Source organism: Synchiropus splendidus, chromosome 2, assembly GCF_027744825.2.
Source record: "Synchiropus splendidus isolate RoL2022-P1 chromosome 2, RoL_Sspl_1.0, whole genome shotgun sequence".
NCBI lineage: Eukaryota > Metazoa > Chordata > Actinopteri > Syngnathiformes > Callionymidae > Synchiropus > Synchiropus splendidus.
The window spans coordinates 22174126-22201567 of record NC_071335.1 but is presented as its reverse complement, the minus strand read 5'-3'; the positions used below and the strand labels follow the sequence as shown (position 1 = coordinate 22201567).

At 44.7% G+C, this 27442-nt stretch overlaps 1 protein-coding gene across 1 annotated transcript in view; it reads left to right on the top strand.

The window, feature by feature from the left end:
- cxxc4 (CXXC finger 4) overlaps positions 1-8731 on the top strand; it is a 30797-nt gene extending 22066 nt beyond the window's left edge. The window contains exon 3 of the mRNA XM_053855051.1: positions 7929-8731. Within this exon, the coding sequence (XP_053711026.1) occupies positions 7929-7973 (45 nt within the window). The 3' untranslated portion in view covers positions 7974-8731. The remainder of the gene's footprint in view (positions 1-7928) is intronic.
- The last annotated feature ends 18711 nt before the right edge of the window (positions 8732-27442 follow it).

Sequence of the window (27442 nt, the reverse complement as noted above, 5' to 3'; positions counted from 1 at the left end):
TCAGTCGTACCGATGGAATTTGGTTGGGGCCAGTAAAAGTACCGAATTTGGAGCCCAATACGATTGCTACCTTTTGCTTGGTCTCACTTCGTTGAGAGGTAGGTGAAGGACTGTTGTCAACGTTGATGCAACACGAGTGCAAACAAGCTATCTGGCGGCTGGTGATATCAAAGACGGCCTTGGAAGATGAGGAGATTAAAAGCAAAGAACCTCCAGGCGGCAACACCAGAATGTTTCGGTGTCAACTTGTGTGTCTGTGAAATGAGGTTCGATCTGTTGAGGAAGATGGAGATGACTTCCGGGTGGAAGTGAGTGGGGCATCCATCTGCAAGGGAAACGGCAGCGGTGCGACGATGTCTTCACTTTGTTTTACGTAAAACACTATAATTACATAGTGATCTTGTTGAAACTTCATAGTTTTTTTATGGACGTTCAACCAGCCAGTTCTCCGTCAGTGCTGTCAGAGGTCCTAAATAGCTTCAAGTGAACTCATAAAACACCTACTGCCTGATCAGGTTTCAACTGTTCCAGTGGTTGAACCATTGAATGGCACATGCAGATTGGCCCCAAGAGTCATGACATTCAAATCCTAGTAACTGACCTGTTGTAGTTGAACAAGGCCAAAACACGTTGCCATCGGCTGGTTCTTTGAGTCGATCACATCGCCAGTTACCCACTAGGTACAGGCTTCATGTTTGAACCTATTTCATCTCCAAAAGTCCCTCTCAAGTGCAGAGAAACTTCCTGGACTAAAAATAGACGTGATTTTGTCAGATGACGGCAGAATTCAGGTTAAATGATGGGATGTGTGTCGGCTGGAGAGGAGAAGTTGGGGCTGACAAGGCTGTAAGCGCAGAGCCGAGGGTGAGTGCCAGACATGTCTCGAGAGAAAGCGGGGCACATTTGCAATCACCCCGAGTTCAAAAGGCTAATTTATTCTCAGTCTGTGGTTAAAGCAGGGCTGCTCTAAATGCCAGTGTGATTCTGCTGTGAGAAGCAGAGACCTTTTTTTTCCTTTTTTTTTCCTCTAGCTGCTTCTTTTTTCTCCGCTCCCTCACTTTTTCCCTTCCCTTCATCGTCCCCTTCATCGCCTGTTGTTGTTTCCGCCAGCCCAGTGTGACGTCTTTTAACACACGCTGGTGAGCATATTTCACTTTTACATTCATCCGCATTGACGTCCCGGCGCTGATTGAATTTTGAGGCGCTGCAGCGTCTGCCATTATCATCCTCATCGTCGTGAGTGGTTTATCTCCGGCCCCAGCTCCGTGTGGCTTCAAGGCTGCGGGTGGATGGTGGGGGGAGGGCGGGGGGAAGGGCAGGGCTGCCTGCTTCTCATGTCTTTCATGGGTTGGAAATATATAGTCGGAGGATTGAGCTGATCTTGCAGGTCAATAAATACAACATTTGCATGGACTCACCTTCTGACAGGAGAAATATGGACTCCAAATATATCGGAGATTTTGAGTGAAAGTGTCGGAAAAGACACGTGGAAGACCTTGACTTCATGAGGATTTCTGGATCCTTGTGGATGTGAGTTCATCTGCTGAATTCAGAGTTTCAGCTGACTGCAGTCGTTGACTCACTTTCTCCCCGAATCAGCGCTTTAGTTCCTCCGACAGCGTGACTCACAGTTCATGACCAAACGTGAGGCTCTAAATGAGAAGTGATGAGGAATCGGCTTCGGCGTCGGGATGGGCTCGGTTTCAAATGCGGCCGGCGAGTTCAGAGGAGGAGTCGCTACAAATCTCATTAGTCCTTTATAATTAGGAACTCATCGTGTTTACGTCTCGGCGGTCGCGGTCGGGGAGGATCAGTCTCCAGCAGAATCGTCTCCTCGGGTCAGCATTAGCCGCGTCCTTATCGCTGGAAGCCACCGGCGCCAACTCACCTCTGCGCTGCTCCGGGGGTTAATCTGAGGTTCGGAGGCTTCTCAGCAAATCCTTCAGTCGCTTCCCTCCTCCATCACCAGGCAGTGGTGCCGGTGCTGGACGTCAGGTTTGGCTGCTCTCAGCTACACAGGCAGGCGATGGGATGAACCTCGGGCTCCTCACCTGGAACTACTTAATGCTTATAACAGCGGTGTCACAACTAACACAACAAAGGATGATTCAATTATTTTCAAGCAAACAAAACAGTCCAAATTTATCATTTTTTTATTTACTATTTATTGCTGTTTTTATTTTATCAAAAGCAAGTAAATAGATAACAAAAGTCACTGATCACAAAAAAAGAATGAAGAGAAAAAAATATGATATGGAAATGATTCATGGATTTATGGCAGCCATCTTGTTCTTGTGCTCAATGAACAATAAATAAAACAATGAAACGGTCAAAACAAAGTCAAAGATAAATCTTAAAAATGCTTTTTTAATTATTGTTTGTTGAGATATTCCAACCTATAAACATATATGATGAAAAGAGCAAGATTATATGTCAAATGTTTGTCTATTAAATTGACGTATTCAAAAAGCTTGTTGACACTGATATATTCAGTTCAATATTATGGCATCGCAGGGTCTGAAAGATGTTTAGGCAGACATGCCACACTTTTTCTTCATTCTTATATTATTATTACCACTTAGTTTTTATTACTATGCTGTTGCACAAGGGAGATGCCACTCAGTTTCGTTGTATCATCTGCTACAATGACAATAGAGGATATGATTCTGATTCTGATTCTGATATCTTAACTCTCTGATTCCCGGAAACCATTTAGATTTAAGATTATCGCTTTCTTTTCCGCGCCGCCATCTTGGTGACCCGCTTCAGTGCAGTGCAGTTTTCTCCGACCTCGCTGAGTGACAGACTGCACCAATGGCACATGAAGGTGGCGGAGCAGACAATGCGGGTCGTGCTAATTGAGCCTTCTTGTGCCGGTCGCCACGCCGCGCTGAGCTGATGAGACCCGGGAGTGGAACCAAGCTGCACTCAAGAGCCCCGCTGGATCGATAATGTGAGAACTTAACAAAACAGAGACATGTCAAGTGCCCAGATCAGGGTCATTACTGGCTTTGGCGAGCCACACTTCCACCAGGGACTGATCAATAGCGGAATATAGATCAAGATAAACAATTTCCCAGCAGCACTTTTTCTGAGCGGCTTCTGCTCCTTTGTCTCCATGTTCTTCCTTCGAAAACCTAGTTTTACTGTCTTACTGAACACGGCACGTCCAATTTTTTATCTCACTTGTTACTGTTTTAATGAAATTGTTTCTTACCTGATGTTGCCCTTTAAGATTTCACCCCAAATATGTGAAGATACTAGGAAGATATGTACGCATGAAGTTGCAACATGATGATGTCATCAGGTAGAGGTACTATTATAGAGGTAGTTTATTCAAGTTTAAGGAGGAGAGCCTGAAAGAAAATCTGTTGCTTGTCTTCTGTATAAATTTGAACCGAGATGTTTGGTTACATTGTTCATTCTCAGTTGTGTTCAAGGTCAGTGGATCTTTCTTCCCTTTTGCTTTAGTTCAATGGCAGACAGCCTGTGTTTAACCGAAAGAAGAGGAATCGGAAATAGGAATGAAATATTTGTAGCATGAGTGATGGCTGTGCTTGGAAGGTTCTGACCATATAGGACTAGTTTAGGTATCCAATTCATTCTGAAAACCATTTGTACTGGTCAAGATTTTATTTGTTTTGTGAGAGTGGGGAATTGGGGTTCTCACAATACTGAAACTCAACAGCATTTTCCACATTTAAAAAAAATAAATGAATAAAATATAAATGCTATAAAGGGAAGAAAAACAACGCATTTATATTAACATGAAAAAAATAGCACTGTAGGTGAATGATCAAAGAAATATAATATCAGTAAATAAAAAACAATTTTTAAAAACTGTTTTTGTTTTCTTCAGAAGACTTGTTTTTAAAACAGTTGTGGAGTGTGTTTGCTGTTACCAACATAAATGCTGTGTTATTCACCATTAGCTGCAGCTACTAGCCTTTTGCTTTCTTGTGCTTTTTCCATTAAAAAAGCAGAGAGGAGTCGACCTGCAACTGAACCAAAGACGTTACAGGTCGACTTCTCTCTGCATTTTTAAACCAACATTTATGAGGCAACTTGCTAAACACAAGTGGTGTGCTAGCTATAGCTAATAAGAAAGCATAGATGTGGGTCTCCGTCCAGACGAGACTCCGTTTAAAACAGTGAGGTAAATAACAAACATATGAGACTTTTTCAACAAACACCTACATATAACGGATATTTATCTGACTCAGACTCTATGTGGCACATCAAGTCCATTTACTAAAATCAAAAAAGGCAATTTATTATTTAACAGTGTCAAGAAAATAACAACAAATCGCCTGTTAAATCACTTAATGTTTGACAATCGAGAACATGTTAATAACCGAGCATGAGCTTTGATCTCAGCCGCAGCGTTTCTCACACTGCAGTCACCAATTAGGTTTTCTCTGTCTTGAGAAATGTTCCCAGCTTCTAATTCTGCATCAAAAAAAAGAACAGCAGTGCTAATGAATGTACATTTCAGGGAGCAGACGGTGTGTGGTCACCACAATTAGGCCAAAGAAGCGTCACGTGGACGTGTGGTGTCTTCTTTGGTTGGAGATTTTAAATTGGAGATGAAGGTGTCCTGCTGTTCCGGGCAGCTCACTTGGAAGAATAACTGAAGCTGCCTCATGTCGTGTGGAAAAAAAGGGTAAATGATGGTGTCAGAGTGGAAATAAGTGGAATAACAAATGTGAAATCACCTTTTTGTGTAAAAATAACTTTGTGTCTGCCATTTCGGTTACTATGATTGATCAAAATAGGTCTGAGGAATGGTGGTTGGAATGGTGTTGTCATATTTTCTTTCTAATATCTAGTAGTATACACACCTCACCCTTGACTATGGTTCTTGTCCAGTTCTACGTTGTTTAAATGCAAAAAAAAAACACTTTTTAACCAACACATTCTCACACTCAAGGCACCAAATATCGCTATTGAAGTGGACAATAGCGAGCGACCAACATTGACCGCAAAAGACCCCTGGAATATATCAAGTATTTGAGAGTGAGAATGTGTTGGTGTAACTTGTATTGTAGACCTTGCATGAGGTGAACACAGCCTGGAGGACTGCTCGGTTTGAGGGCACTTCCTCCTGAAATATAAGGCCAGGTTTATCCCAATACTGACGAATAAGGCAGCCTGCAGCGTTGCTTGTTGACGCATTGGCAGCGCAACACAAAAAAAAAAAACACACAGAGGATGGCGCTCCATTCATTATATGTTTAAAAATGTGTCAGTTACTATTTAAAGTCCATCAAACGCCCGTGCATTTTAGTCACGGTGACTTTCAGTACCGTCACTAAGGAGAAGAGAAAGGAGTTATAAATAGCAACTGACATCCAGTTGCCATCAGTGTCTCCCCGTCTCACACATTCCCACACCGAAGTCAGAAACAATACAGTGACGTCCGCAAAAGCCTTTTCCAGAGAGACGTCTTAAAAATATCGGATTGGATTTGTTTCTCTCAGCCCATTTCAAAACTTCTACTTCTTGTTTACGTTTGGGGAAGCCATCTTGGATTGTGCGCTCAGGTTGGTGACAATTCTCCCACTATCCCACTTGGAAATCGTGCATAAGGGATTGTTACCAGGCGGCGTAACTGGGAGTTACCCAGTTCCAAGCACAAAGGGAAACCTTTCGCCGAAATGGCAACGTCTTCTTCCACCTCTGCTACTTCTCTTTTCGTCTTTCCATTGCAGTTAACTTTTTTGGGCGACAGTGGACGGCCCGTCCTTCCCAGGATCCTATTGCTCATGAAACTCTTGGGAGTGAGAGTTGCAGGGTGATAGAGGAAGTCTTGCATGTGTAGTGAGCCAGTTACAGATTAGCGGCTTAAATGATGACTATTATCATCATACACACGATGGCACGATAGCAGTGGAGAGAAGCGTGCGGTCAGAGTTCCTGCGTCGGGGACACGTTCCCTCCAAAGGCTCTGGTTTCCAGGGTCGTGTTTTTCTCCCCGACAAAGCGAAAGTGTGTCCGTGGACGTGCAGATCACATGACCGACTGGTGTTCAAGTCACTTCACGTGCCGTGGCATCAACGTAAATGTACGGCCGTTCCAAAAGGCTGACGCCACCTGACGTGGGGTGCTTGCTGGCTTCAGCACAAATTGAAACCGTGCTCTGTTCCCCCCGACTGCGTCTGGAGCTGGCAGTAATTAAACGCCTCATTGTTGCTTCCTGGGAATTTGTGTTGAATATCTCACCCCACGTAATGATGATGTGGCTGTGGGCGGGACGTGGATGTAATCACCTCGGCTGGCGCTGGAGGAGACGCTTGGCAGGGCTCTTGTCTTCGTCCTTGGGAGTTTGGAGTTTTGAACTGTGAGCTGGGCTTCGACCCTGATGCAAACACCATGTCGCGTTCAGCCACACATGTGCCCAGTTTTAGCTTCCTTCCACTGGCTTCCTGTTTTAGATTCTCTTCGCTTGGCTCAGATCCTCATGTGGGTCCTGAATAGTCGCTCCAAAGACCAGGCAGAACTCAAGGACGGGTCCAGCTTTTTCCATCCGAGAGTCTGCCCGAGGAGATAAGAGTGGCCCAGTCCGTGCCGACTTTTAAAAACACATTTGAACCAACATGATGTCACTGTTGCATCTGTTTTCATCTATTTTTCTGTTGTGTGTTTTGTGCTTTCTTCTTCTTCTTCTTCATTTAAACTGGTTTAAATCCCATATCTGTTTCATGTAAAGTACCTAATATGTTGCTAAGAGCTGGTTTCACATAGGACTTACCATCAAGGTTATTATTGTTAAGGAAAACTAGCGAAAAATGAAAACTAGAATTGAAAATCATTTTTTGTTAAATGAAATAACCATTTTAAAAAGTAACAGCATTATCAGTTAACGAAATAAATCAAATGAAACTAAAATTATTGGGAAATTGTCCTTTGTTTTTGTCTTTTTTTTAATTCATGAAGAAACATTTTTGGCTCAGCTGGTTTTACGACTATTCATGACGTCACGTGTTGATGACCTGACAAGTATAAACTTTCTTTACATGGTGTCTTTCGTTGAGGTTTTATTACTATTTTTGTGATCCATTTCAATCTTCAATCTTCTTCCAGTACCCCATATTGAAGGAAAAATGAAACTAAAACCAACACTAAAACTAATTAAAACTAAACTGAAACTAAGCTTTTTAAAAAAATAAAATAAAAAAAAAAACTTAGCCAACCATCTTTAAATACTGGTTAAAACTAACTGAATTTGAAAGACAAAAATTCAAAACTAAATAAATACAAAAACTAATGAAAAATCCCAAACTATTATAGTCTTGTTTACCATCGAATCAGTGAAACACCTTCCAGTATCCAAGAATATTGTTGGCTCGTGCCAAAATAAAAATCATGTCATGACCAGGATTCGAACCGGCGTCACCTTGGTGAACAGGCAGTCCACTGCTGTATTTCCCAAGCTGTCAAAACTGTAGCAGCATCACCCTGCAACTCTAAAACTGGTGAATGAACGATAACAGTTTTATGGCTGCAGACACATGAAAGTGGATTTGCTTTACTGAGTCCTTTGTGAGCTGCTTTCTGAAGTGAAGGATCTTTTGTTGCCAGGTGAAATCCAAACAAGCGGCTTCACAAGTGAAACATTACATTTTGATATTACATGTCGGTGCATCACTTTTGAAGTAGTTTACATAATAGGTGAGTTTTCTTCCTCGATATGAAGTTGCCGTCTCGGCGCTGTGTCATTCATCTTCCTTCTCATGTGCTGGTCCTGACTGGGCAGAGCTTCTCCACTCAGCTGTGAAGGTGAAACTCTGCCGGCATCAGTTGTACTGTTAGAACTTCAGCTCCTCACAGGTGCCCTTGAGTCACGCATCAACACATGCAAATGGCGCCATCGCTGCATCCTGAACTCGTGGAATGATGTTTCTCTTTCTGCTTTCTGTCTCCCGCAGAGGACGCCGGTCAACAACGGAGAAGCTTTCAGGTGGTTCTTTTAGAGGAGGACGTCGGCATCCGTCAGCAGAGACGATCGGACTCTTGACACACGAACGGAACTGAGATGAAAAGAAAACCCTAACGGTGTTGTTTTAACTCTGTAATTTTCATTTCTGTGTAATTATTGTACCTTTTACGACAGTATCATAATGTATATTTTGGTGTCTATGAATGTGTTTTTAGTGTCGTGGCTGTCGATCGACAGCCCATCCTGCGCGAAGGACACACACACACAGACAATCAGACAAAAACAGAAGCAGCCACAAGGATTGACGACAAACTCACGCAAATCTGGAGCAATAATCTATTCGGATTGGAACCTTCTGCTTATTGATTTGAAGAATTCATCCACTTATTTTGGATTTTTCTTTGGCTGATCCTCTCATTAGGCGGACTGGTTCGTGGATGGCAGCAGCATTTTGGAGATATAATTGACATTTTCAGTGGCTTTTTGAATTTGTGTTGACGCGCTGCTATTCAGGGCACATTGTCTTGGGCGAAAACTTGTAAAAAAAACCCTTATTATTTAAGACAGGACGTCTAATTCCACTGTTTTACCGAAGCACTTAAATGATTCTTGAGGGCAGTTAAAACACGGAGCCTATGGAACACTCGACCCCATGACTAGTCTGGACCTTTCTTCTTCAAAGAAATACATTCCAAAACAGTTGAAATCAGTTTCTCATTGTCTTAAACCCTATTGTTGCATGTGTAAAACGTGTTTTTCGGTTCAAGAATTACAAAAAATTTGTATATTGTTGTTGTGATGCTTTTATGTGTTATAATAAAAACAGATCTTGACAGAAGAGGACGATTTCTTTCACTCAAAACCGGCGATGGTGAGAAAAATAGCGGCATCGGTTGCCTTCCCAGTCACGTATTCCTGGAATACTAAAATGTTGCATGGAGAAGTGCGGTTCCCAGAGGCAGCAGACTTTAAAGGACTAGTGAAATCCCATGTGGTTTGTCATGCTGGAATGCATTAGGGGAGGCGAGGGGGGGCGGGGGGGATGGCGGATGGGGGGATGAAGCAAGACGTGCTCCTGAGATAGCGTGAGCAACTGAGTGATTGCTGGGTCTTTGGGTTTCACGGGTAAGGGGAGGGTGTGTGCGTGTGTGTGTGTGAGTGGTGAAGGGGAAGGCTTATTTGGGTGGTAGCTGAGGGGGAGATGGTGCTGAGGAGAGCGAGCGGAGGAGGAGGAAATCATCCGGGACGGACTTCTCCCCTGACTGAACACGCTTGCCAACACCCAAATTGAGCCGCTGACTGGCGGAGGCCGGCGAGACTTCAAATGCTCCGCCGCGGTGGTGGTGCTGGTAATGTGGCGCTCAGCCACTGAATCCCCCTCGCCGGTCATCACGGGCTGATAAGGTGCATCAGGGATGCGGCGGCTCGCTCTCGCCCCTCGCCGCTGAGATTAAATAATATCTGAGACGGCTCTCTCTAATCCTTCCCCGAGCTCCCATTCTGCCCTCCGGAGCCGGGATTAAAGTTCCGCGTCCTCAGCGGTGCTGATGGGTTTCCTGCTGGAGACCGGCGCCGGCCACCTGAGCATGTTGACCACATGATCTAAAGCTCAGCTCGCACCTCACGGCCACAGCATCCCCAACAATGCGCTTATTAAGCACCGCAGAAAAGTCGTTCACCAAACATCTGAGGGCGAGGTTTGTGTTTCCGTCATGGTCCTCGGCGTGTGGTGACAGGTGGGAGGAGATGAACCACATGGCCGTCTTTCACCTGGACAACCCTGCACAGTAGTGATGGCCTGATGAGGCTTCATGACACAGTGTCCCGATTTTCCGAGGCCAGTCGAGGGCACTAGAACTAGTTGTTCAAGTCCAAACATTTTACAGCAGACAGCGCCATCTGTTGGTCTCTGAAAATCAGGACACTGTTTCGTGAAACCTCATCGACCCAACACTACTGCACAGCATCCTCCCCTGATGAGAGTGGAAGAGCAGCGATGGCTGGTCAGTAGGGGGCGCACACCGCATAGTACCTGTACAAAGCCGTAGTTTGTGGTTGCATGTTTCTGTAGCGCAGTTTTCCGTCTCACCATGACCAAATGTCGTGGTTTCCCAGCATATTTTTGGAGTGAGGCTTCGCAGTGGATAGATAAAGAAATGAATCAACACTTCTTGTCCACTTGACAATGTTGTTGACAGGACATAAGTTTCTTCTGCACAGAAGAAACTTACAGAATGAAGAGCTGGAAACCGTAGCGGTCAGCTGGAGGCGTGTTGGACGACAGGAGGCTGGCACTGTATGGCTGTATTGGGGGGCATCCCAGGGTCAGGCTAAGAGGCCGGGGATCAAGTAGAGTCCACACGCAGACGTTCGAGGAGGAAACTAACTCTGAGGTCAGAACGTCTTGAAAGGCAGCGTCTTGAAATTCTGTCAGTCTCTTTTAAAAGTGGCTGCCACTCAGTGTCAGAAATATGACAACTGCGAATTCAGATCAACGTTACACTGGATGAAAATCCCCAATTCGTAAAGTCTCAGGTCAACATCAACCCAGGGCCACCTCACTCTTGACTGAAACACCACGACTGCTAAGCTACTGAAGCTCCAGATGTACTGTAGCTGGAGTGAAGCTCAGTTGCAACCTAGCGTGTTATCAATGAGCCAACAACTTCCTGGCTGACTTTAACTTCATTTTGTTGAAGTTCACCAGTATCTCCAAGTGTTTCTATTAGCATTAAAAACATTTCAATCCTGTCTCTGACTTGACTATGACAATTGACTGTGAGCTACTGAAGCGACTGAAGGGTTGGTGTGAAGGCAGCTCAGACTCAAGTGGGACAGCAGAACAACACAAGGAGGGTGCACCTTGCTTGCCTTACCAGGATCTGAATTACTTTTCGGAGCAATGATGGCAGTTTATAGAATCAGAATCAAATTTATTGCCAAGGTTAGTGGGGATCCCACCAACTAGGAAAGTGTTTTGGAATAAAGTGCTGACAGAAAAAATAAAATAAAATAAATAGAATAACAACAAAGGCTCTTCACGAATTCAACAGTCAGACGGCCGAGGGGAAGAAGCTGTTCCGGTGATGGGAGGTTCTGGTCTGGATGGACCGCAGCCTCCTGCCAGAGGCAAGAGGAACAAACAGTCCATGACCAGGGGAAGGGTCAGCCCTCATCCAACCGGCATGTCTCTGGGTCCTGGAGACATACAGGTACAAGTGTGCTACCGACCAGTCCAGTGGAGGACAGGAACCATCAACTCTACTGTCATAGGAGTCAAAACTCAGGATACAGCAGCTTTCTGTGGAATCCACTCAGCTTTATTTGACAAAAATTCTGTCCAGTAAAATTTGAAGGGGAATTTGCATATTCACGCCGCGCACCACATCACTGTGCTGAATGAGTCAGAGGTCAACAGAACCAGAGTAAAAGGAGCCGCACACATCGCTGGGACTCTTCCCTCCCAACTCGCCTTTCATTATTTATTTACTGTCTGCAGTTTTTTTTCTTTTTTCATCGCACGCATATTGATGCGGCGAAAGTAGGGTGTGAGTGCGTGTCAGAATCATTTCCTGACGAGGGAGACAAGGTGGAAGTAATCAGCAGCGCACTGATGCAGTATGACAGCAGCAGAACCGCAGTTGAGAGCAGGAGATGGCAAGAAAGATTTGACTGTAATTTCCAAAGATTCGCAAAGGAGAGGATTGGATTCCCAGGCTGTTTGACGGGTCTGAAAAATTGCTGTGTCAGGAGTTTACATTTGAGGTTTCAGTCAAATTCACGCGAGATCAGTTTCTAAAACAGGTGTAAGTGTCCAACCAGACATTTGAAATCTGGGGCCTCAGAGGTCAGGAAAGATGATGTAGTGCACATGCCAGGCCTCTATGTGGCGCAGAGGGGGAGTGGATTTACGCACACCACAGACAAACAACACAAATCTGGTGCAAATAAAATGGAAACTACATTTAGATCCGAAGATTTTGTGACTTTTGGTATGAAAGACTGGGCTATAGTTCTGCATTATACTTCCTTTGGAAGTGGGAAGTTGCAGCCGCAGTCAGAAAATAACTTAACCCACAAAAGTTATTCTCACATGTGCCTTGTCTGCATCGTCTTGATATAATACGCACTGCATTTGCGAGTAGAAAACCCGCCAGTTAAAGACAAAACACGTTTTGAATTTCATTGATGTAAAATTTCTGATACTTGTTTACGTTCGGGGAGGCCATCTTGGATAGCATACTCCGGGTGGTGACGACTTTCTGTGACTGGGCACCCAGAGCCCCGGGTTATGACATCACAGGTTGTCTAGAAGAAGCGAAACAGGCGTTTTGAAAAAGCTGCTAAAAACACTGGTTTTGTGTGGTCAAAAGGCCTGTTATCAAACCTGGGACTGACACTGTCTTTGTGTTGATCGAGTGACCAGTTGCAAAAGAGGCTCCTTTGACTTTGACTTCATCTGTTCCCATACCATTTGTGATTGCAGCTCAAATTTACCGACATAAAAAGACGTTTGTCTCGATCCTGTTCTCTGACTTGATCAAGACTATTGAAAACTATATTATTTTATCTTTTATTCTTTTATAATATTTGAAAACCACCATCCAAATGAATCTCTTGTCAAACGTTTAAGCATTAAGGTGTGACAGAGGTGAAGTTCCGTTGCCTTCAGCTTCAATAAAAACAGGAAACTAATCGATTAAAGCAGGATCCATACCTGAAAATAATTCTGAGCGTTTCACGCACATTTCTCACACTGAGAGCTTCGGTTTTCATCACCCTTTTTGGGTTGTTTTCCGTTGCCGGAGATAGCAGGACTTCATTTCCCCACAAATCTTGTCTGACTGTACCTCAGGCTCACACTGAGGCAGCTATTGATCGATTAGCTTTCCTGCAGCAGTAAGACGATCGAGTTTCTCTCGGCCCAACACATCGGCGCCGGGCTTCCTCACACGTCTTCACATCTCTATCTCGCGCTGTTCTGGTCGCCGCTTTTCTTTCATCACTTTTCTCAGTCTGGCAGGTTCCTGCACCTTCAGCCTGACACACACAGACCCGGACAATCCGCCGGTTCTGACAAGCTCAACCTTCCAGAGGCGCAGTAATTGTTGACAGTGAAAGATGCTGCATTTAGGGACCCTCTATAACCGGATCCCAACAGGAGATCCACCAACCCGTGAGCAGGGGGGAGCGCGGTGATTGATTGATTGGGGTGATGGGTTTCATGACGGCTGGTGACATTTCTCCACATCGTGTCAACGGCTCTGGCAGCGCGAGTCTCGCCGTGATCTCTGAGGAATTAGGTAATCACAGTAGTCAAGGCTGGGTTCCTGAACGCCTCTGAAATCGCGTTTGTTCTACCCGTTTTGTTCAGTTTTAAATGAAGCTATTTCAAATTTAGATGCGTCAACAAAACTGCATATTAGATGCTCCAGTATGTAAATGGTGAGTCACATTTTTCATCGATTCACTTTTGAATGTGGGAGGGGATAAAATGAACTACAAATATAATTTTAAAAAATGTCAATACTGCAGCACCAACAAATTTAAACAGCTGATAAAAGTAAAAACTGCCATTGTGGGAGTTGTTACTGCATTGTGGCTGTAAAAATAAGGAGCGACAAAATGCCCTTTTGGCCTGGAGTGTAACATTTTCAATTCTTTTTTGCTTCAAATTCAACTTTTTTTTTGTTGCAATGAAAACCGTTCTGCTCTTCTGGGTCTTATATTTTGAGGAAACAGGAAAAAGCATCTGACTTCCATGGAGACAAGGAGTGAGGTGGGAAGACGGCAACGGTCTAGGTGTCAGCTCCCATTGGGGTCAGAGGACGAGGACGACACTTACCAAAGCAAACAGCCCAGAGGAGCAGAGGACTTCACCTGTCGCTGTGGATCACTTCATTACCGGCTTCACGGGTCTCATATTCTGGTCCCAATTCACATGGATGCTACTTTAAGACGATAGCAGTGATGATGGGTTTTCGTTTCACAATCCACCATCCAGAATGCTTCACAGTGAAACAGAGAATCTGAAAAGAAAGTTGGAGATGCTGAAGGATGGTGATGTTACTGCTGTGAAACTTGAAAAGACATATTGAATATTGAACGCTGCACGACTTGAAGCCCTGAAGATTTAGAGCCTCGGATCGGTTGCCACCCTTCACCTTACAGTGTTTTTTTTTTTGCCTCCCATGTGACCCCAACTTCTGTTTCCCTCCCGTCACGCCGGTCTCACCAGTACCAGAACCTACACAGCCACCAGCCAAGCCACAGCCTGACTCCGCCTACAGTGCTGTCTCTTCTACATCCTGAGTTCCAAATCCATTAGTCAGCCAGTGAGAAGGAGCTGACCAGTCATTGCACCGTCCACTTTGGTCATTCATTCCTTCACGTTCTTCTTGTTTTAGCTCATCAGTTTCTGCTGGTCGGACATCTGCAGCACTGGATTGTTTCATTTAATCTCCAATTATATTGATGGGGATTATTTTATTTGGTTTATCTAATATGACCAAGCGCAGTTTACCTTCCTTATTAATTTAATGTATTAAAACCTGAGCGAGACTAATGAACGTGACCAACAATGCTTTTGATAAGAGACTTGTACTTGAACTTTGAAGGTTTTCTTTTTAGATGAATGAGATGAGATGAGATGAGATGAGATGAGATGAGATGAGATGAGATGAGATGAGATGAGATGACATGACATGACATGACATGACATGACATGACATGACATGAGATAAGATGAGATGAATGAGATGAGATGAGATGACATGAGATGAGATGTAGGTAAGGTAAGGTAAAGTAAGAGATAAGGTAAGTCAAGGTAAGAGGTAAGATAAGGTAAGGTAAGAGCTAAGGTAAGAGGTAACGTAAGGTAAGGTAACGTATAGTAAGGCACTGTAAGGCAAGGCAAGGCAAGGTAAGGTAAGGTAAGGTAAGGTAAGGTAAGGCATGGTAAGGTAAGGCATGGCAAGGTAAGGCAAGGCAAGGTAAGGTAAGGTAAGGTAAGGTAAGGTATAGTAAGGCACTGTAAGGCAAGGTAAGGTAAGGTAAGGTAAGGTAAGGCATGGTAAGGTAAGGCATGGCAAGGTAAGGCAAGGCAAGGTAAGGTAAGGTAAGGTAAGGTAAGGCATGGTAAGGTAAGGCAAGGCATGGTAAGGTAAGGCAAGGCAAGGCAAGGTAAGGTAAGGTAAGGCAAGGTAAGGCAAGGTAAGGTAAGGTAAGGCAAGGTAAGGTAAGGTAAGGCATGGCAAGGTAAGGCAAGGCAAGGTAAGGTAAGGTAAGGTAAGGTAAGGCATGGCAAGGTAAGGTAAGGTAAGGTAAGGTAAGGCATGGCAAGGCAAGGTAACGTAAGGTAAGGTAAGGCAAGGCAAGGTAAGGTAAAGTAAGGTAAGGTAAGGTAAGGTAAGGCAAGGTAAGGTAAAGTAAGGTAAGGTAAGGTACTTGGAAGGTAAGGTAAGGCATGGTAAGGTAAGGTAAGATAAGGTAAGGTAAGGTAAGATAAGGTAAGGCATGGTAAGGTAAGGTAAGGGACTTGGAAGGTAAGCTAAGCTAAGGTAAGGTAAAGGAAGGGAAGGGAAGGGAAAGTTCAAACCCAGTCTTCCACAACCCTCCCATGCGTCGCCTTATTGTCAGGGCACCTCTCCAGAGTGTCCCTTGCCTCCTGCAGCTTGGGACCCTTTTCACCACCTTTTAGATATTAAGAGGAAACTGACTTATCATCTTGGAGTGTCACACAGCAACCCTGAATCATGCATGTTCCAGACACTGGCTCCTTGCCATGAGGGTGTCAATCTCCTCGCTCCCACAGGGACCTCAACTGTGGCCCAGAATCAGCCCAGCCAGGGGACGGTGTTGTCCCTGGAGAGTGGCAGGTGGGAGTCCCTCCTCTTCCATGTGGCGTTGTGATTAATAACCCCGGTGGCCCGTAATCTCTCCATCATCTATCTATGTAAATACGCCCAGACCTGTGGTGCCAGCGCGCCATGACTGATGGCTGCTCCACAGTGAAGGGCTGCATCTCTCTCTCTCTCTCCAGAGGAGAGGAAAGCCAGCACTCTGTGCTCTCCAAAAATCTAAAAGTGACAGGGTGATGATCATCTAGAGAATGTTGACATGTTGTATTTACAGTTACGACTACAACCTTGTGAACCCTCACTAAAGAAAGTTTGCCGATTCAAGCAGATATCCTAACGGATTACATTCACGTGATATGATGCGCAAACATGTCACTTTTTCATACCCTTGGATCACACAGGTCACATGACCAGGGCCAGTTCAATTGTCTTCAGATGATTTGAAATACTTTTCAGTAGCATAACGTTTGTTTATTAAATTATTCATTTTTTAAAATCACCATCTTCACCATATTGCTTTAGATATTACACATTATTCCAATATGAACGTGTCCATGATTCTCACTGGTTGTCTTCCGTTCCATCATCTTCCCCTCCATGCGTCCAAACTGGGTCTCAGTCACACTCGAGTCCTCCCCTCTCTTGTTCTTCACCACTAAACATGTTACCACTCCCCACCCCCGCCTCCCTTCTCTCCGTTCCAATAGTTCGACTTCCTTTTTTAAGCCTGATTCTTGCCCACCAGCCCGCAAAGGGACCAGTCCAGCGGTTACTCTGGTCAAGCCGCCCACTCAGCATCAGCCAAAGGGTTTGCCTCTCTCATGACTCACGGCTGCCGAACAAGCTCCACATCGACTTCGGTTCAGCAAAAGGTCTGCAGGGTTTCTGCTGTTTGGCTTCACCTCTCGCCCATTGTTTGCTGAACCAGGGACCAAATTCAGACACCAGGCTTCACTGGAGCTGACAGGAGAGGCAGAGAGCCTCAGACGGATCTCTCTCCGTGTGAGATCCGGCACCTTCTCTTCCAGCGAGCCGCCCTCACACAGCTCTTCTGAGGGAGACATGTTATTAATAATTAAGGCGGTGGCTGGAGGCACAGGGAGGCTAAACTTCCTCTAACAAGTGGCTCCCTGACAGCGCAGACATATGGCTTTCACTTCCTCGTATTCAACTCAGCCCTCAAGACTTGTGCATTTCAAACACGTCGAACGCAGCGGCGAGAACCCGCCGTCCCGGCTGCCGGAGAACAATAAATCAAATGCCTAATGGTTGGCAACATCCAGACAATTATGTGCGCGGCCGCGTGGCATGAAAGATAATTCTCCTTTTTAAATAGAGTTCAGTAGTTATCGTGATTACATTGCCGTGATTAGCGGGTGAATGGGCCGGATTTTTGCACGAGTCTCAAATCTTACCGCCGTCTCTTTATCCACAACTCAAAAACAGTGCTATTTATTTGGCCTATCGGTCGGTTAATAGATCAAACAGCAGGTCAGCGTGAGTCGACGATGCGTTCGATATATATTTCGTGTCAGAAATAGAGCTGTCTTGAATCCTTGAGACAGAAGAAGCAGGGAACTCTAAAAACAGTGCTGATGGCTACATTATAAACAGAGCAAAATTGTTATTTAACCTGCTTATATAATCTATTATATTGTGCTGTTATGCTTCAACCCGCCTTGTTGACTTGTCTTGAATCTAACGCACTTTTTGAGCAGCCATGCCTCACAATAACATTTAAAAGGACAACATGAACTACAAAAATGCCGATGCACCGTGTCCAGCTTAACTTTAATAAAAAACAAAACTGATAATAGTGAGCTCCAGTTAGTTTGAATCAAATCCAACCGTAAACATATTTTAGTCTGAAACCTTTGGAGAGCTGATCAGATTTGTCAGACGTTCACTTCCTGTCAAGTTGAAGAAGAAAGTCAATTTTCTCTTGATGAAATACAGTTTATTTAAATGAGTCAAGCTGATTGGAGTCATGTTTTCAGCAGCAGCATCTAGCACGAGTATTGTGATGCGCTGTTATTGATGGTCTCTGGGGAGATTCATGTTCCAGGTGAAAACAGAGACAGAGGAAAGTTTGTCTAACTTGACTGTCTTGGACTGGAAGACAACTGTGTTCGCTTGTGAACAACACCTGAGCAACAGCTGTGTAACCTGCAGTGTGGACACCATGAGGTCTGTGGAGGCTCTGTGAAGAGCCTGACTTGCTCCTTCAACTTGTGACAGTACGTACGCAACACACCTGTTCATGAAGGTGTTTCTGAAAAACCACTCTCGAAATAATTATGATTCTCCAGATGGCACTGTCTGCTGTAAAAGGTTTGGACTTGACCAACTAGTTCAGTGAAACCTCACGTCATTTCTAAACCAAGAGCGCCATCTAGTGGCCTCTGAAATTCAAGGCACTGTTTCACGAAACCTTATCAGCCTTTCAAAGGCCATGGATAAGGCTGTCGCAAATACATTTAGAATAAGATACATGAAATAAAAGGTGTCTATTTTTTTCCTTTTTTAATTTTTTTTTTTTTTTTTTACAGTTTTTCTTTGATTTTTTTTATTATATTTAAAAACACGAGTTTGGTACCTCAGTTTTAAAAAGGTTTTAATAGTACTACTACTAGTACTACTTCTACTGCTACTAGTAATAATAATAAGTAGAAGAAGAAGAAGAACAATGATGGTAATAATAATAACAATAATAATAATAATAAGACCAAAAAGAAGAACAATGATGGTAATAATAATAATAATAATAATAACAACAACAACAACAATAATAATAGTAATAATAATAATAATAGTGATAAAAAGAAGAAGAAGCAGAAGAATGATGGTAATAATAATAATAATAGTGATAAGAAGAAGAAGAAGTAGAAGAAGAACAATGATGTAATAATAAGAAGAAGCAGAAGAACAATGATGGTAATAATAAGAAGAAGAAGAAGACGAAGAAGAAGAATGATGGTAATAATAATAACAATAATAATAATGAATGGAGTGCAGGAGGGATGGCTGATCCGATCCTTCCTTCCTGATGCACCACAGGTCCTGAACCATGTTTCCCTGCTGGCACTGGTGGGATGAACCACAGAGGGTAGCAGACATTTAAAAATCCATCCTCCAGCCACTGACCTGGCTGACCTCCCTGCCCTTCTCTCAGACGTCCCGCCCGCCTCACTGTGGGACGTGTCATGGCACGAGAGGCAGCACTTCAGAGTGGAGAAGTTTAGATCAGCGTGAAGAAGCGCCATCAGCTCCACCACCTGCAAAACCACCGCCGCCGCAGCAGCAGCACACACTTCTGTGACACACACACGCTCGCGCGCACACCATCAGATAATCCTGATGAGCCAGTAATCAGGTCATTAGCGCCAAAGCGTTGAGGGCAGCAGCTCATTTGCCGGGATGCCGGTCGTTACCGCGGCTGACGATTGGCCGGCAGATACCATGCAAATCACTTTGTCTCCATCATTACGGCTTGATAAAGTCATCAGCCAGTGGAGTGGCTGGTCCTGCACCAGACCTGAGGATGGTCCCGTCCCATACTGAAGAGGGGATAAACACGTTTCTGTTGACGCCACTGACCAGCAGCTCACACACGCGCCGCTCTGAGGCTCATCCTGATGACAGCAGCAGCAGCAGCGACTGACCGCCATTCACTGGGAAACCAGGTGGAGGAATAGTGGAAATGATCATGGACTCCTTTTTTCATTGTATTTCATCCAAAAAAAAACTTCCCATGTCAATTTTGACAGTCACTTTCCTTCCTAATATTTTGAGCACATCTGGTTATGAACCGTACCAACCATTGTTTATCGATCTGTAAAGGGAGAGTCACTCCGTCCGTGCGTGTTCGTCTCCCTCCGTGGCCTTGCCTTGCTGAGCCAGCCGTGGTTACCTGGCAACAGGAGCAACAACAACACAGGTGTCGTGTCTCCGCCGTGCCGCCTCCGTGGGTTCGACCTCGCCGTCTCGGAAATGTTAAAAGCCACTCATGGAGGTTCAGCGTGATTCCGCTGCCCTTATATAAAAGGTTGCGCATTGATTACTCACCCCCACCGGAGGCTTGGCTGCGTGCGTGACTCATGACGCCATCCGCATTCTCTCCACTTATAATTTCATTTAGATTTCGCAACGTGACTCTCATGAACACGCAGAATTTTCAATGGTGGTTGCACTCTTGGTTTACAGCCTGTTGGATCGACGTGTTGAGGCATCCCAGCATGCACTGCAGGACTGAAGGGCTTCTTCCCGACTCGTATTGTGGACATCCTCCACAAAGCTGTACTTCAAGAGTTTGTTAGTCTGATAACAATGCAAAATATGCACTTATGAATAAATATATTGAGCCTTCTTCACTCTGGGGGCCCACTTTCCCAGAACAAATGGACCCGGGTCCCATTCAAGTACTAGAACTGATTCATTACTCCTGATTTTATTTGTGTTCAATAACCATATTTAATCTAGTTACATGTAAACAAACCAAAACCTTGTGAAATGACTTGAAACCACGTGATCATCGTAAAGATATTTGTCATAGAAAAGTCCAACCAGTAGCAGAACCAGGTGCAAGTCATACTCATCAAATTTACTACAGAAAAAAAATACACTTGATGCAAACAAAATATCATAGAATAAAAATATTATTTTCAAAATAAACTCTAGAGAAGATGTACGTAAAGTGTAATTGTAAGTGTAGTGAAAACTGCAGCAAGCAAGAACTTCTCTGTAGTTGGATACTATCACAAATTTGCAGCTGCCAAGTCAATATACTGACACACAACTGCCACCACATGTGGCAAATGTATTAAAGCTGAGCAGCTCGTGGCCCAGGGGTGTAAAACAAAACAACTTCTTGCGACCCTCTAGGGGGCGCTCACGGCCCAACCATGACTGCGTTAGGCTATTTGTCTCTGCAGCAGGTTCCGAAAAAGAGAATACAATATGGCGGCAGAAGCGTCTTCGGTCACACATTAACTATTAATAAACTGATTTATTTACGATTAATGCTCAATACTTATGGCGTTGTTTACAGTGAAATTCCAGTGACTATTCCAGGGCTAAATCAAGTCAGTCTTAACAAGCCACAATTCAATACTTTCTAATCAGTAATTACTTGTTAATATGCTGCAAATACACATAATACTAAGTCATTTGTTTGGAGTTCTAAATGTTCCCTCATCTAAAGTTGTGAAATGAGTCCTGGAAAGTTCCAGTATGAGCTCTCACTGGGATCAGCACATCCAGAGATAGAATAGGCTGACTCAGCAGTTTTCCCACAAACAATGGGACTTGACTTATAAAGAAATTAAACCAAAATTCTGACACAAGTTGCCTGTGAATGTGCAAATATGCCTGAGCAGTGTAGTTCAGGTGTGTTTCAGGCTGCAGCGTCTGAGAACATGAAACGGCTTTTCTTGGCTGTTTTCCTTCCTTCAACAGAAAATGTCAGACATCAGAATGTTTTCAGATCCAGGGCAGGCAAGCTGAAGCCGTTTGGGCCGGCTGAGGAGAAGCAGAAGACGTAGGGGGGTTAAGTCAGCTGACTCGTGGAAACAGAATCCGTCTCAGTCTCACGTCCCAGGCCCCAGACAGCGCGGGGTTGAGGCGGCTCACAGCGGGACCAGGTCATCGGGTGGAGTTTGGAAGGCCAAAAGTGGAGGGGTAAGTAAATCAAGTCGAGTGCAACCCAGAATCTGTCAAGGGCGACACTTACTTTCCAGGAAGAAAAGGCAACTCGAGAGACAAACTCTGTGTTTGCGAGTCCGCATGTTCAGGATGAGAGCAGATTTGTTGGGTGTCGTCTTTGCATGACAAAAAAGTCATTGACCTCTGCTGGACGTCTTTGATGCAGAGCACTTTTCTTCAAAAAGCCCACAGAAAAGGCTGCCTCACGTATTTTGGGAGCGGCGAATGGCGGCGTGTCAGAGGAAGAAAGAGCGGGCCAGAACTAACAGGCTGTTAACAGCCGCCTCAGCACGGCCCGATCTCCTCCACGTCTGTCTTCTTTCTTGTTTTTCTGCGATGGCAACAGCTTTGAGCCTCGTTAAATTGTCCCTCCCGCCCCTCCCCCACCTTCTCCCGTTCCATATATCTGCTCTCCCCGTCTCTTCCCCTTTCTCATTCACTCTATTCTCCTCCTCCTCTTCCTCCGCCACCTCAGACGCACGTCTTTCGCCCTTAATCAGGAGCCGGCAGTTCCGCACGCTCCCCCTAACCGTCCTCATCTCACCATCCCCCTTCCTTTCATTCTTTCACCACCCGCCGCCACGTACCTTACAGCACTCCGTTTTTTTCCTTTATTTTTTAACACCTCTCCGAGGGTCTGCACCTCCGTCAACACCCCTGCAGTTTGTGTCTGCCTGAGGTGGCTCGTGTTCATCACTCACCTAGGCACTTAGCAACAAAGGGCACGTGGTAATGTCCAGGCGTGCGTCGCAGTCCGCCGGCCCAGATGCACCCTGTGGGCTGATGTGGGGGCGGGGCACTCTGCTCTTGCTCGACCTCCATGTCACGCATGATCGACACACGGGACAGAGGGTGAATGACTGGCGACCCTGTGAGACGACATGATGGGTTCAGCATGACTTCCAGAGGAAGCGTTGTCACCACCGGGCCACATTTATGTTCACTGCAGGAGGAGCCAAGTCCTCATCTCTTAGCTCCAATTGACCATGGTGGAGTTAATAGTTTAAATCTGTGTCTTTCAATTTGCCAAGTACTGCATTTGATAAAGAGAGGCACTGGCACAATGCAGGAGACTGTCTCCAAAACGTTACCATCTGAGGAATAAATCGGACAAAATCTCCAATAAAAATTTGACAGGAAAAAAAAGCCACCGAGACACAAGACCACAAACAGATTTTATCCTGTCTCTTCCACTTGAAAGTTTCCTGGATCCAAATATCACTACATTTTATCATCTTTTTCCCAATATCGTCATTTCCTGAAACTTTCAATGAAATCCTGTCCCATCACACGGTGACCTCCAGACGGCCTTGGGATTCTCCATGGAGAGATAGGAGGGATTCCTGGTGAGAGGCGGATCTTAACTCCAGCCACGACTCGTGTGAGGTAAGTTGTGTTAAACAGAAGTGTAGCATTAATGATACATTCTTATGACTTGGTGAGGAGGAGAGTTCAGGAATGTTTAGTTAGATAAAACCAGTACTGAGCTGAGAACAAAGACTCCATCGACTTGCCACAGCAAGTCAGCCTTGTTCTGCATCCTCCCTAGTCACACCTGTCCTCTTCATGTCCTCCAAAATCACATCCATGAATCTCATTGGTTGTTTTCCTCTTCCTTTTCCCTGTACTTCCATTTCTAACATTACATGCTGCAGTGTAACCATAAAAAAACAACAGTGAAAAACCGAAGGATCCAATCCGACCCGGATCCGGCTGCTACCTGGGATGTTTGTGTGAAGATGCTCACGCGCACAAACAAGTTGTGTGTATTATCACACTCCAGATTTAAGGCATCCCATAATCAATATATTTCACTAACAAGTCACAACTGGACCGTAAACTAGCAGAAAAATAACAAGCCACGTCAAATGATGGGAAACGTGCGCGCGCCTCAGTCGGCCGAGGGAAACAACATTTTACTGGAAATCTCCGAAGCTCTTTCCCAGCAAATGAAAGATTGAGCAAGTGTTTGAGGAGAGAGGAGGGGGGAGTATATGGAGAAGGTGCGACGACACCTCCATCCAATCTGATCAATGGCGATATTAATCTGAGCACCAGTCAGCGCCAGCAACCAGGCATTTGATTAAAACAGGGAAGAAATATGACGTAAGCAATAAATCCGTTTGTCAAAATGGCATGTGGCTCGAGAGGAGAGGAAATACTGGTGCAGATAAGGTGCTGGGGAGGCGGGGGGAGAGGGTAGAGGGGGGCTGCCGACTGACCTCAGCGATTCTGCCGCGTCGAGGAAAGGCACTGACAAGGGTTTCAGCCTTTTACCTACAGCTGTGCCTTTTCTTTCCACCTGCACCTTTTGTCCCTAACTATCGGAATATAAACCCTCCAGCGTTCTCATGTTGAGAAGGACACATATGGAGGGTCCAATTGGACCATAGATGTCAGCTTGATAAGGGGACAGGAGAGCTGGAAGGAACCAAGGCTGGCAGTGAAGGAACAGAAGAGTTTGGCGACTACTTTACTGCAAAGACAGGCTGAGACTGGGTTAGGGAAAGGATGAAAGACGGGAGGAGGGTGAGAGATGCTCGCATAAGGGCAATGTGTCATGGAGGATGGAGGTGCCCTTGAGCACGGCACGGTTGGTGACACATTCACACAGGGGCGCTTGGACGGACGCACAACAAAACAATCACCATCACGTAAATGTAGCAACCACAAAAGAATAACAATGGCAGCGAACAATTTTGTTGGTATGATGAAGAGGCGCAAAGCTTGTTGATTCTGCTCCTGGATGAGAGTCACGATGCAATGTCACCATAAGCTCAAGAAACCTTGCCTAGGACCGGTACATGAACATGGGATGCGAATCGGGTGGATCAGGTAGTTGTGCAAACTGGTGAGATGGAAGTGAGGGCAGTTCTTAATAGGATGGCCCAGACAACATCAGAACTGGTGCTTCGGTATCGGTGGACTTTCTGTTCTGAATCTTCTGTTTGGAATGCAGTCATGGTGGCTGAGAGGTGCAGTATGGTCTTATGTGCAGGACGAGCACTACAGATCTGTGAGGAGGTTGACAGAGAGGAACAGAGAAGGTAAGGAGCTGGACCAGTAGGAGGCCTATCACAGAGATCCACTGAGCTTGAGGCAGGGATGCATTGTTGTTACTCCAACTTGGTATTATCTATATCATTCTTAGATTCAAAGAACCCTTTGACCACTCAAGTTTTACCCTGGTCTTAGAAGTTCAGCGCAAAAAAGCCCAGTATTTGTTCCACGCAAACTGGTACTGGTGTCCCTGCACTTACCCTTCAAATGTCAGGACAACTTTACGCTCTTTCTTTTCAGCATATTCTCCTTCCATGCTTCCATGGTAGATAGAGGGCAAGAATCCTGCCTGTCCGATCGGCCATTTTGATTTCCCAATCACTTTAGGGTTAGACCCGCCCTCCCAGCAGATTTTTTTAATGCAATTACGGAGGTGGATGAATTCCGTTTCTGTCGCCGGAAGTGGGAGCAATTTGAGCGTCAAGAATCCACTCAAGAAAGATGATGTCTAAGGAAAAACCTTGGCACTTTGTTGCCTAGCACAGAAGCACTTCAGTTTCCTTAGCTCTCAAAACAGCCATTCAGCTTCTCCATAGAGCATGCTGGAGCGTTTCTGGTGTGATGGGCTGTCGACTTGTGCCTCTCAAAGCATGATTGCTGAGATCGGCTCCAGTGACCCTGGAGTGCTGACGTTACGTGAAAGATAATGGATAGATATTAATTCCGTCCCTGGTTCTTCTCCGCTCCTCTCCGTGGTCTGATGGATACTTTCCCTGCTCACCTGCTCTGGTTATTTACATCAGAGAAGAAGAGAGACCTCAACTTCTGTGAGCAGGAGAAGTGAAGCACCGTCTAAGAAAGCATTCACTCCACGATGTTTATTACCCCTGGACTCCATTGGGAATTATAAAACGCAGATAATAAATTCATCCGCATGTGTTACTCTTGCGACAGTCACCTACAGTAAGTGCCAGCTTACCATTCCAGAGATGTGCTCAGTAAATCTACAGATCAACTTGTGTTCCCGTAGTCTCACAGACTTGGTATTGGCCGAGGGGTTCAGCATTGACAAAACACCCAGGTGAAGAGTCTTGCAGCTTCCTGTCACACGCATTGAAAATATGAATCAGCTGAGGAAGCAAGAACCTGGAACAGGGGAGTCGGACCCAGCGCACGCCCGAGTCCCAACAGACTAGAGAACCTTCACTCCATTTGGGGTCTCTGGTGATACATATTTTTTCTGTTTCTTATTATATGTACAATAAAGAACCGGAATTGTTCAGCACTATTCATTTGTATGGCGCCTCCAGTCCAGCGGTGGGTGAAGAAGGGTGCGCCATATCTGGATCCTCCTGCTAATTGAGCACCTCACCGGCACCTGCCTCGCTGACGCTTTTTTTTCTTCTTCTTCTTCTAAATCCGTGGCTGTTAAACGCTGGCTGTGCTTGAGTAATTAAGCAGATAATCTTCAATTAAACCGAGCCTGACCCCACAACACCCCCCACCTCCATCCAGAGACAGATGGGCTTCGGAGAACACCTCAAGATAAATGGTCCACTCTCCTGCCACGCAGCCCGAATGCCGCCGTAGTTTATGGCGAGCGGCAATGCCATTATCATTTTTTCATCACCGGACTTCATTAATCGCCGCGCTGACACTTTTTTCTTTTAGTTTGCAGGTTGTGTACTCGGCCTGACTGGAAAGTGCAGAATTAACTTCTGATGTTTGCGGTCCGAGGCGTTTGACCCGGGTCTCTCAGGCCGTACAAGCGTTACGCACAGGCCTGTGGAGGTGGGTCGTAGCACTAGCATCTTTCCATACTTACAGTTTGAAGGTATGGAAAGTTCTGACAGTCTGGTATTACTATTTTCCATTGTTTGTCGGCTGGTTTAACCGTAAAACTTACTTTTTCAGTTGACTTTCGTGTAGGTAAAGAGGGTATGAATTTGGGGTCCGCTACCTTGGAACCTCCCCCTGATCCTGGGCCATGTAAACAGAGAAAGCACTGAGGTATGATGGTCCAAAGGACTTGAGTCTGGAACCCACAGTCAGGAATTTAGACCCCTCCATCACTGTACCACAGAGGTGGGCAATTAACATTGGCTAAAGGGCCACATTATGACTGTTGTGAGGGGCCATCATTCAGATAGAAAGATGAGCATCACACATAAGTAACAAGATCAATAGAGACCTAAAAAAATAAAATGTCATGGCATGAAACCTATAAAAAATAAAAAATGTATATGCATTTTTACATGAATATAAATAAAAATAAAACTAGGGACCTGACATTGATGAAAGATTAAAAAAAAGTATTTAAAAATATATTTTCTTCAATGAATTTTGTGGAACAAGAAATGAACACAAAAAATGGCAAATGAAAAAGAAGAAAAATACATTTTAGGCTTAAAACAAGAGCATGTCATATACTGTATACCTAGTAATGGCAAAAAAAGACAAAACAAAGTTTTAAAAAATGACTCCATACACATACTCAATTATTGAGAAACATATAAATAAAATGATGAATAAATGATAAAATGCACTTATAAAATTGTTATAAGTGCACCTCTGCTTAACATTGTATCATTACTAACATTAAAGACAAGAAAAAAGAAAGTAATATAGATAAACTTACTATAAAGAAGAACTTTATTGACATTGTTTTGTCTCTAACAGAAAAACTTAAAGTGCATCAATTTGCCTGATATAAAAAAATAAAAAAATCATGAGTGGATTTGCAATTACACTTTATTCTAGTACGGCAACAAAGTATGCTCCGCGGTCACATGTACCCCCAGTGCACCGCTCCACGCCCCACTATTTGTGAAGGGCTGTTTTAGTTTGACTTCACGAGGGCCGCAAAAAAAACAGGCAAAGGGCCGCATATGGCCCACGGGCCGGCCTTTCCTCAGGGTCTTTTGATCTGGGATATGGTCGGGTC